Here is a 12,224-nt window from a genome sequence, read left to right on the forward strand (position 1 = left end):
TAGTCTTACCTGCCATTGTTACAACTAACAACGAAGTAGCTCTAAGAGATTAGACTGGAGAAAAAAAATGTGACAGCAGCTGGTGAGTACAGCTGCTGTTTTCTGGATGTTCTTTGTTGCTGGACAACATTTTTCACAGAGCAGCAACGAGGCTTTAAACAGCAGGAAACTGAGCTTGTATTACATTGGAAGTAGGACAAAAAAAAGTACATTTTATTGTTATTTTGCTGTACCTGAACAGATTTCAAGAGTTCTCTCTAAACAACAGCAATTAGCACTCCAGTATGTGTGAATCCATAAACACACGCAATGATGGAGTTCACCACAAAACAATGAATATTTAAAAGGCTCGATAGGAAATAAACACTGAAGAACCCCCAAAGACATCTTTCAGTCTATAAACATATGCCATTCATGTTGTACATCAAGGCTTTTTTCCCCCTCTTGAACAATAACATACCTTTTCAAGGATAAGCTGCTCTAAGTAGCAAGTACTTAGGAAAACTTTCATGAAATGCCTACAGAAGCCTCCATCTCGAAGCTTTCACTGTGTTTTATGGGTTTATTTCTGGAACATGTACCTGCTGGAAGCGTACTGCCCACATAGAGACTTGGAACACCCCAAAATAGACCCAGCACGACTTTTCAGACAGGTCTGACTTGGGCTGAGATCTGACATTCTGCACCAGGGCTGAGGATTTGCTTTGTAGAAAACTCATTACACCGAAATTCTGGTGGATAACACTGCACAGGTAAATTTGGAGGACACCTTGAAAATGTATCCTCTAGAGTTCTGCTTGACTTTGAATATAACTTCTTAAAAGCTATACCTGTTTCTTTACAGCTCTAATTCAGTTTCAGCATTTTACTAATTACTGTCTGATTTGAGACTGATGACCAGTATTCCTCCCTTGCCTCCAGGCCCTGCTCTGTGTAAGCCATCTTCTCTCAGAGCCCCAGAGGAAAGTCACCATCAGCTCAACAACACTGGAGTCAGGGTTTGAGGAGCCCTGGGGAGGGTTTTGCTCTGGACTTGCTCTTCCACTGACTACACATGAGAAGGGAATAGCAGAGAAAAACCTCTGCTTCATGTGGATTTAAATATGGGACAGGGCTTTTTTTCTGTCACTTTTCTGTGCAGCCAAGTGTCATTTTGTGCCACCATTTGGTAAAGGAGGAAGCTGCCACAGAACACCCTCAAACTCCCTCATGTCACCTCCTGCCATCTCGAGAACACACGACACACAAACCGTTCCAGTCGGCAGGGCTGAGTTTGACTTGACAGTATTAAAAAAAATAAAATAAAATTTGAAAAAAAAAGGCATGGTTAGGGATGTAGAACTGAAATTGGACTTCTGACACGATAGGTTGCAAATAGGTTTCCAAGGAACAGCAGCACTTCATCGTGCGTGACACTTCCAAGGCTGACAACTTGGCTCTGCAGCTCGACAATTTGCGGTCTACAAAGGATTTAGCTCCAAGCAAGAACTCACTCCTTGCTGATATGAAATATTGAGTTATTTGCCGATTCCTTTTCTATTTGGGTAAATTAAATGAAATCACTATCAAACAGCATCTGTTAAACCTGCATATTATGAAGGTTTTCAGAGCAGCTAAAGCTTTAATTTGAGAATGATTACAGCACGGAGTAAAGCTTGTAATGCTCTGTGACATGACAACAGGCAAACAACAAATTACAGGGTAGACGTTAGCAAAACATAGTAATTCAAATAAAGATAGCAGCCTTGGAAATCCTTGGATGAGGTAAGTTTGTAAAGGAAAGATCTTCAGGACATAAGGCAATCAGTGACTGACTTGCTTTCCAGTGATATGTATGCTCCTGTTAGAAGCAGGTTCCTGGAAAAGCCAGAAATAACTCATTAGTGTTCTTTTTTCACACATTTGCCTCTTACTGGTTCATTTAATAACTTTACTAGATAACAGACTCCATCCTACAAAGCTCTACTCCAAGCTGTTAAATACCATGGTGAAAAATTTACTGGCATCATTTCATTTCCCAGGTGCCTCAGGACACAGAATCCCAGAATGGTTTGGGTTAGAAGGGACCTTCAAGCTCATCCAGCTCCATCCCCTGCCACGGGCAGGACTCCTTTTATTATCCCAGGTTGCTCCAAGCCCCGTCCAGCTTGCCCTTGGACATTTCCAGGGATGGGGCAGACCTTCCAGACCTTCACTGCAAGGCTGTAAAGAACAGGATCTCCAGTCCTGTCTGCCATGACCTCTGGAGCACCTAAAGAAAAGAGCTTTGGGCCTTGTCAAATTAATTTTCTTGTTCACAGCAACCATGACTTCACACTGGAGAAAATATCCAGTGGTAAACAGCAAAACTGCCAGGCTTGGGTGTTTCCAGGCTTTCCAGGGCTGTGGGTGCAGGATTAACTCCCAAGGAGTCCCCAGGGATGAATCCACACCTGCACAACACCTACACCTGCTGTGGCAAACACTCTCACAGCACTGTGGTTCCTCCATCCAAACCACGACTCCAGAAGCTAAATTGGACAATAAAAAACCAGCCAGATTCACCTCCTCCCACCTCTTCTACCTAAAATATCTCTGAACTGACAACCCAAATACATTCATGACCACTTCACCTGCATTTGTTCCTGTAAAAATCTTGTCCATGGGCTTACCTAGCACTTTTCTCTCCCAGGCATTCATTCACCGAGGTATTTATGGGGGAAAAATCATCCTACTCAATTTTCATTCTGCAAGCTGAGCTCTGCTTACAAGAGAGATCCTCCTTCCCCCCAAGCACAGCCACCCTCATGGGGAGTGCTGCACTTGGATTCAAGCACCCTGAGCAGCCAGGGGTGAGCAGGCACCCAGGTAATGCCACACCTGCAGACAGGGCTGACCCTCCCCTCTCCAGTGTTCGGTAATGACAGGCTGGTGACAAACTCTCTTCAGCCCCACCATGTGAAGGGGTGGACAGTGGTGGCAAAAGCTCCCCCTTTAGGGGTTCCAGCTGAGACAGAGCATCAGTGGTCCATGGAAGCCTGAACTGTGCCGTGACCACTCCAGGACAGCTCCCACCCCACCTGGCACCGCCACACTCAGACCCCTCTGACCCAACCTCTGTCCCACCACTCCAGAAAGCCCATCCCAAAGTCCTGTGCAGGCTGTGCACAGCCAGCTGGCCAGACACATCTGCAGAGGTTTGGAAAAGGGATGGAGAACCGTGGAGGGAGGTCTCTAACACCCCCTGCTCCCTAAAGCTCCCCTTTTCTGTCTCTTTCTGATGATCTCAGGAACAAAAGGCGGCCACCCCATGAGAGACAGAGAGGCCACCAGGCTGTGGGTGCTCCTTGAGGTGCAGCCCCCACAGAGAGCAGGATTTGGGGAGGCCCAAACCAAAGGGGAAGAGTTCTGTGCACCCAGCAGGAGCTGGGAGCCATCTGAACAGCAGGATTTACTTACACTTCATCCACAGCGTGTAAAATCTCCGAGCAGAAGAGGAGCCATATGGAAACGGTTTTGTGACAGGAATTTCAGCTCAATAAATCCATAAATTTGGCCCTATCTTTCTCTGGCATATTCAAGGGTGTGTGTGTGTGTGCTCGTGTTGGGGAGTGGGGGGGTTGCCTTCAAAACTGATGAATATGTTAAGATATACAAGAAAAGAAAAGCAACAATCAAACCCAAAGGTAGCATTGCTGTTCTGCTTGAGAGAGTGCTTAGAAACCTGAAGGGGAGGATGAATGAATCAGACTTTGATAAGCCAAAAGGAGGTAAAGAGAAGACCTTTTGTAGAATAAAGCATGTAATGCAGGCCAACTCTATATACAACTTGATGAACAATAAAGTGCTAGAATTAAATCATGATTAAGTTCCTAACCTATGCCATCACCATCATTGTGCAGGGAACAGCCAGGGATCTACGAGGCCAAAATCTTGTTCAAAGTTGTGATTCAAAGTGAACTTCACACCTCAAACACATGCTTTTTTAAAATCCTGTTAATGAGTAATAACTAAAGCTGCTTTTGGCACACAGGGAGAAATAGGAATGAACACAGTGACCCAAAACATCATCCTGGGGTCTTTTAAATTGCATTTACTGTGTGTCTTCAGGCAGGTAGCACAGGACTCACCTTGGCAGGACTTGGCATCTGTGTCCAGCTGGTAGCCTGGCTGGCACTGGCACGTGTAGTGGTCCTCACTGAGCTGAACACAGTCCTGCTCACAGCCCCCGTTGTTAATGCTGCAGGAATTGACAGCTGGAGACAAGGAAGCAGTGAAGGAATGCACATCAACAACCTGGGAGAACTTATTTCCTATTTTAAATCCATAAATGACAGCAAAACCAGGTGAACCTCGCTGAGCAGCTGTGACAAATGCAGCTGTCCCCACCCTGGAGGGACTGCCCTCCCTTGTGCTCACGGAGCTGGGCTGACACCGTGTCCCACACCAGGCAATCCTCATTCCAGGGGGAAGCAGGTGAGATCTAAGGGCTGTAAAGCTGACTGAAGCACAGCACCCTTTGATCTGACAGCACCAAAGCACTGCCAATCCGCCAAGGCAAGGAGAGGAAAAAAAGAACAGCCCTGCTGGCACTTGCCCATTGATTATCTTTTTCTCTCCTTGCTTTCATTGATTAAAAATAGTAATTGTCTTTCAGGCTGATTTCCTCAGCCTCATAAATAAAAAACTCAAATAACAGAAGCCACAAGCTCTGCAGAACAGACTCACACAGCAAACCACAGGAACAGAGGGTCCTCTGTAGATCTTTAAAGATGCTGCTTCTTTCACCCAAGCAAATTAATATTCTTTTTTGTTCAACACATATCCCTGGCCTTTAGAGAAACATTTCTCCTCCTGACAAAACATGTTAACACACACCCACACCTATTCACACGCTGCATGTAAAAATAAGAGTGATGGTTTGGCGCTGCTATTGTGCTGTGCTGATGGAAGTGTGTGTGCATGGCTGCATCGAGATGCATTTCCACAGCAGGGATGCAGGATGGAGAGATTTAAATTAGGTATTAGGAAAAAATTCCTGACTCTGAGGGTGGTAAAGCCCTGGCACAGGTTGCCCAGAGAAGCTGTGGCTGCCCCTGGATCCCTGGCAGTGCCCAAGGCCAGGCTGGACAGGGTTTGGAGCAGCCTGGGACAGTGAAAGGTGTCCCTGCCATGGCAGGGATGGCACTGGATGGGCTTTGAAGTCCCTTCTAACCCAAACCATTCTGGGATTCTGTGTTCTCAATGAGGAGCTGGAAAGACTCTTTGTTCCTTCATGGAATGTACCAAACTCTGAACTTAATGAAGTTAGCAAAGAGCTTTGATATTTATTTGTTGATACTAATTTCAGCAATATTCATATTTCTTCGTTTTATCTGTAATGGACATTAGTAAATGTTAGTTGCAAAACCTGCTACAGGATTTGTTTCACCCCATGCCACCAATTAGCAAACACCGAGTTTGTGCAGTCAAGCATGTGCTAAAAAGGTGAAAAGAAAAGCAAATTTTTAGATTCTCCTGGCTGCACACACAGCAGGAGGCACCTCACTGCACAGAAAGCTGACCCTGGCTTCTGATCTCCACCTGTGCCCACAAACCTTCTGCCCTGTCACAGACAGATCTCAAAAGCAGCCTCATGTTACACAGGAGCCAGCAGACCCCATACACCCTGAGCTTCCAGCTCCCTGCACAGTTGTATCCAAAGACCTGTTTTGCAGCAAGAATATTCAAATAAGATGAAAATATTTCAGAAGACGAGAAACATCTTAAATGCAAGTGACAGAATATACATGTTGGCTTTTCTAAGTGCCATTTTCTCCCTGGGTTTCTGGGCACGAGCCAACTTGGATGCAGCAACCTGTTATGATGAGAATTGTGGAGGGTTTGAAGGTGGGAAGGGACAGGTGTGAAATCCTGCATCCTAGTTTGGTGAGTGGCTCTGCTGGTGGCCAGGGAGCCAGGGGCTGCTCTGGAGCGGCCAGGGCAGGTTTGTCAGGGCTGCTGAGCATCAGCTGGATCCCTGAGAGGAGGTGCCAGACTGAAGGAGAAGAGCCTCCAGGGACAGGCCAGGATGGATTGTGCCAGCAACACGTCTCTGATCAGAGAAAGGGAGAGACTTGGCACCCCGTGGGTCTGACTCCATCTGTCACAAAGGGGCTCGTGGCTGGAGGCCTGAGCACCTCCACAGGCAGAAATATGGCCTGACATTCCCTTTCAAAGATTTACTCTCAAATTTTGGTAGAAATCCAGCCCTGACGTGGATTCCAGACAGGCTGGGGATGATGTCAGGTGATGCCAAGAGAGGGAGGGGACATCTGGTGGGAGACACCAGGTGAGAAACACAAAAGATCACAGAATCACAGAATGGTTTGGGTTCATCTTGAAACTCATCTCATTCCATCCCCTGCCATGGCAGGGACACCTCCCACTGTCCCAGGCTGTCCAGCCTGGCCTTGGACACTGCCAGGGATCCAGGGGCAGCCACAGCTGCTCTGGGCACCCTGTGCCAGGGCCTGCCCACCCTCCAGGGAACAATTCCTTCACAATATCCAATCTAACCCCGCTTTCTGACAATTCAAAGCCTTTCTGCCTTGTCCTGACACAATATGTCCTTGTAAAAAGTCCCTCTCCTGCTCTCTTGTGGGCCCTGATAACAGCTAAGAAACACACATTTCTTAACCCATTATCTTTTACAATAAAGGTGATATTTTTACAAAGAGATGTGTCTGAAGCCATGGTTACATACATGCACAGCAACTATAAGGTTAGAACATGCAATGTTTTCCATCACCTTAAATCCAGCTTTGGCAATGACGAGAAATGTAACTTCAGATGTACAGGGCTTACATTTATGTTGAGAAACATAGATTATAGAGTTGTAGAGATATTTTCTGTGTTACTTTCTCTATTAAAAGCCTTAGTGTGCTAAAATCCCCATCAAAAACCCTGCACCTCAACAGCTTCTCCTGATAAAGCAGACATCAAAGGTAACAGCTGGCACCAGAGATGAATCAGGGTCTAACGGCTGTGCCCTGTTTTCACTTCTAGGAGTTCAAACAGGAATAAATTCCACTGAAGACAATGAATTTACAACAATCCAAACCCACAGCCTGATACTACAATAAACATGTTCTTTCTGAGTTTCAGCTTTTCAGATACCAGCTGGTTCAACTCCAGCGAAGTCGAATTCGTTGCATTAACATAATCAAGGCATTACAAACAAAACAAATAAAAAAAATTGGACAGGGTTGCAGTGAATATTTGGTCTGGCACGTGTATTTATAAATTAATTCAATGCCGAGAAAAAATTTGTGGGACCAAAAAGCTGAAGGAAGAAAAGGAGCATTGAAGGAGAAGGGATTTTATCATGGCATGAAATATTGGATAACATCAAAGGATTCAGGAATTGAGTAGCTTGCTTTCACACACTGGTCATCACTGAACAAGGCAACCCACTCTGGAGAGTCTTTGGGTCTGAGCAGAGCATGAGTAGATTATTCTGCCTTAGAGTACAGGCAGAAGTTTCCAATGAGAGCAGGAAGAACAAAAGCAGATTTCCTTTCTCCACGTATTTTAAGGCTCATAGTGGCAGTAGAGGGACAGACCACCAGAAACTAGTCAGGATCCCAATCATCCTGTGATGAGGTGGCAGGAGGAGCAGATTTACTGGAACACTTGTGACAGAAGTTCAGTACTATTCCATGAATCACATGAGAAAGGTTTTTGAGTCCTCAGATGTAGGCTGAATATCTTTTAAGATGATAGATCCACTTCCTTATGTATGGGAGATTTCCAAGCCATCCAGGCTGCAAAATCTGCTTCCCCTCAAATGATTTTGGCACTTTTGTTCCCACAAACACAGAGTTGCCAAAAAAGAAAAGGAAGACGTGGAAAGAATGAATGTAACAGCAATCTGGACTGGGCTCCTCAGAACAGCCTGTCTAAAGGGACTCTTGTTTCTTATTTCTGCAGCTGAGATAATCACCTTCCATAAACAGCTCAGTGCCAGAACGTGGTCCCTTTTCCTTCTCAGCATGCAGGAGAGAGCTTTACATCCTCTGAAGTATCCATGGAAGAAATACCACTGCTAATCCAAGCCTGTTTGAAATGCTGGATGTTCTGCTTAGCTGCACTAGCTCAAAGGAGGGGTGCATTAGAGCTTTGCTGCTCACCAGATGAGTGATGAAAGCTGAATGCACAACCTGGTGCTGCACAAGGGGCAAACTCTCCATCCCCAACAAGCAGCTACTGCCCAAATCCTGATCCTAGGCACTCCTGATTCATAGGAAAAGCTTCTCCCTGTCCTCATCAATTAGTAGCTGTCTTGTTCTCCAATGCATGAGAGCTTATTATATCCATTTATTTTGGTGTCTTGTCCAAACAGCTGGAACAGGACTCAATATCCTGCCTCTTGATAATGTACATCCATTATCAAGATAGCAGAGCTCTCTGAAACTCCTGTCTCTCATCTTTGGATTTATTTTTGTTTCTCCTTGATAATTTCTGAGATACTGCAAACAAAGCTGATCACTGTATGAAGTATTTTGAATAACTTCTTGGGAATATTTACATTTATGAAATGAAAACTTGTTCTCTGGTATTGTTCACAGCTCAGACAAAGCTAAACTGAGCTTTCTGATTATTTGAGGCAAGAGGAATCCTGACTATTTTATGTCCACAAAAAATTTTACATATTACACAAGTAAATTCATTTAATTGCCATTAACACTTACTTTTTGCCTTTATCACACAGTTCTTGTTCTCTTTTTCCCCCCAAAGTCCCTTTAGTCCCCTTTTTGTATAAAACTCCACCACAAATGAGACTATTCAGAACAAATAATGTAGCTCAAACAAAACTTCTTTTACTTCTGGGTCTTCCCTGGTCAGATCTGATCTGAGTGAGATTAATTTCTCTTTTAATTCACAGAAAACCACAATTGCTTCTAGTTAATTATGAACCACTCTGCTTTTACATTATTTCTTTTTTCCTTCTCACTTTAGTGTTTCCTTGTCCAATCCTTCACCAACTGAGATACTCAAGAAAAGACTGAGACTTCATCACATTTTTAATTGCAGTTAATTACCAAAACACTGAAAGTCTCTGTATGTGATAAACCCAAAAAACCTAAAAGGGTAGGTTTTAAAATAAAAAAAATCCATTATTGCCACAGCCTGAGCCCTGGTACCTCCTGTGTCCTGGTTGTACCAGTGAATGTATTGCTGTGATAACACCAGGAATGACTGATGACATCTCTGGCTGAAGTTAAGCACAACCAAGGGACTTTGTGCAGGAACTGAGACAATGCCCAGACCGTGAGTGAACTTATTCTGCAGATGTGGTCTGACTCTACCTGACTGTTCTTCCCGTATTACCTCAAATCAGGTTTAAAAATTTAAACAAAAGGTGCCCTTTCCTTCTTCCCAGACGATAGAACATTGTAATCCTTTCTGCAGAATTCAAAAATTTGACTTTTGCACTGATTAAAATGCAATACAAGAACTGTGTATTTCATATTATTGTTTCTAACAACACACAGAATTAACTCTGGTGTGCCTTGTGTCAGCCTTGAGAGTCCAACCTAAGAAAGAGAGGGTTTATTTCTGAGGGCAGAGCTGCTAATCCTCTGCACATAAACAGGCAGTGTGTCACGGCTGAGCTCCATGGTGCTCTCACTGACACGAGCACACACAGGGTAACTCCACCCCATAAATCACAATCTTTTAGCCTGGATAAAATCACCGAGTCCCAGGGCAGTGCTGGGACACACAGGGAGATGTGCCACAAAGAAAATGCACTCAGAATTTAAAAAAAAATGTTGTCATTTGAAATGAAGACCCTCCCTAAGCTTCTTAATGCCTGCTGCAAAAGAATTTTCAACAACATGAGACACCATAAAAAACAAACAAACAAACAAAAAAACCAATGAAAACCAAGAAAAAAAAACCTAAAACCCTGGGATAAAATAAAATTTGGCAATACCTGAATCCTCACAGGCTGCTTGAACCATGATGGGTAACGATATTTAGTTAAAACTCAGATGGGAGAAGTCTAGAAACCTTTGCACTTGGGGAAGAGGCAGCGCTGGAAGGACGCGAGGCGGTTCCTTACCGATGCAGGTGCGCCCGTCGGCGTGGAGCCGAAATCCCGCCCGGCACTGGCACTGGAAGGAGCCCTGGGTGTTGACACAGCCCTGCTGGCAGCCTCCATTCAGCTCCTCACACTCATCCACGTCTGCAGGAGGAAGGGAGATGGTGAGGAAGGATTGCAGGAGAGCCCAGCACACGCACACCCTGGTTCTCCTGGCGCATCCACGGTGCGGCCAGGGCGCTCGGGCTGGCTGGCTTGTTGTTTACTTCAGTTTGGCAGCAAAGAAAAGTGGAATTTTATGGTATTTTTCCAAGCTCCTGCAGGCACTGCCTCTGTAGTCTCTGCTTCTGAAGTCCTTGTTGATTACAGTGATTTGTGACATGGCTCTTTCATTGAGGCCAAGAGAAAAATACAGGGGAATAATTAGGGTTAGATAACATATCTGAGCCTGTAGAAACTGCTGGTCAAACCTTTGGCTTTTATAAAAACTTGCTGTATGAACATTTCCTTTGCATCAGGCCTTTAATCCTATTTCTTCCTGGGGGTACAAGCAGGTACAACTGAGATGAATGGAAAAAAGACACATTCTCCATCCCCATTTCTTTTTCAACCATGGAAAGCACAGAGAGCTTAAAGAGAAAATTTTAGAAGAGCGAGGAATTTGTGCTACATTTTCTTTGTCTCCTGCCCTACAGCCATAGCATGGCTTGGGTTGGACAGGACCCTAAATTTCATCTCATTCCAAGCCCCTGGCCATGTGCAGGGACACCTTCCACTAGCCCAGGTTGCTCCAAACTTCATCCAGCCTGGCCTTGGACACTTCCAGGGAGGAGGAAAACATTGTGCCCTGTTCCTCCTTGTGTTCACCTAAACTTGCCAGGGCATCTTCTCAGACAACCTCCCAGAAAATGATGTCAGCTCCTGCTGGTACCTTTTCCAAAGCTAAGCAGGTAGCATTCCATATTTCAGGGGATTTTAGAGGATTACATTCGGTCAAATGAAGAGGGAAACAAGCATTAAACCGGCTTGAGAGCACTGCTGCAAAGTTTCATCTGAAAATGATGGACAATGATGGGCAAAGATCAAGAAGAGTTTAAGCAAACAGGTGAAGGTCTAAGACAGAATCATAAAACTGAATTTCCAGAAGTACCACATAAGCAGTTTTTGCACCTCTTCAGCAACGCTGGGCTACCGTAAATAGCATTTGATTGACATGTTGACACCATTACCTTAAAAATCAACATGGGGTCATTGGAAATAAGGGTCAATTAGTCCATTCCCTGAAAAAAATTCACCTGGCAGATGTTTGCCTAGATTTTGTCTGTCCTTTCCTTAGCAGTCCCCAGGGATAGCAACTCCACCTCCCACGATCTCCCCCAGGGGCGATGCTGGTCCCAAATTATTCTAAATGCCAAAGATATTTTCTTCCCCAAGCCAAGCATCCCTCCTGCAACAGACATCTCTAAAGAAGCCCCATCTCAACACTGAAGCCTCCTGATGATTTAATTGCCCTTTAGATCACGTTCTGAAACCTTCTAATGGGAGGTAAGTCCACAATGCTCCTGTGGAAGCGAGTCCACGGTGAAGGAATTTCCCCCCATATTTCACATGAGCAAACAAAGGGTCTGGCTTTCATATCTCTGCTGTGGTTGTATCTGTTTAGCATTTAACTTTCATGGTTTACACATCTTTTAATGCTTTTATGTTTATTCCATTTTAGAAAATCTAATCAAAATTAACAGGAAGAGGACTTGGAGATGCATATCCCGCTCCTAAGGAAATGTATTTATGAAGTTAAATTTTAATACTTCACATGTGAACTTCCCTCCCCTAAAATGAAGCCCTGGTGTTGACTGGTGTTTAAATTCAGACCATTTGCTGACATGCACCACTTTCTGATCCTAATGCTGTATTTGTTGTTTTATTAGACTGTATACTGCATACATGTCCAACTGCCCGGAGACATGTGGAATATGCTTTTTTTTAAACAGAAATTTTGCTTTTTAAAATGTAAACAGTAAACAGAAAACGTTATTCACCTTGTTGAATTCCATACTGCTAAGAACCAGACTGCTGAAAAATGCCAGGATGAAACCAAACCCAGGAAACTCTTTGTATGGAGTGTCAGAGAAATAAAATAAGCAAAAAGACTCAGAAA

The 12,224-nt window shown here is 44.3% G+C and overlaps 1 protein-coding gene across 1 annotated transcript in view; it reads right to left on the reverse strand.

Moving 5' to 3' along the window:
* Positions 1-12,224, reverse strand: part of LOC111933310 (uncharacterized) — a 186,863-nt gene that overhangs the window by 55,700 nt on the left and 118,939 nt on the right. Inside the window, exons 6-7 of the mRNA XM_086843258.1 lie at positions 10,088-10,210; positions 4,110-4,235 (exon numbers count right to left, since the gene is read on the reverse strand). Coding sequence (XP_086699384.1) covers positions 4,110-4,235; positions 10,088-10,210 — 249 coding nt within the window. The remainder of the gene's footprint in view (positions 1-4,109; positions 4,236-10,087; positions 10,211-12,224) is intronic.

Source organism: Cyanistes caeruleus, chromosome 10 (genome assembly GCF_971803275.1).
Source record: "Cyanistes caeruleus chromosome 10, bCyaCae1.hap1.1, whole genome shotgun sequence".
Taxonomy (NCBI): Eukaryota; Metazoa; Chordata; class Aves; order Passeriformes; family Paridae; genus Cyanistes; species Cyanistes caeruleus.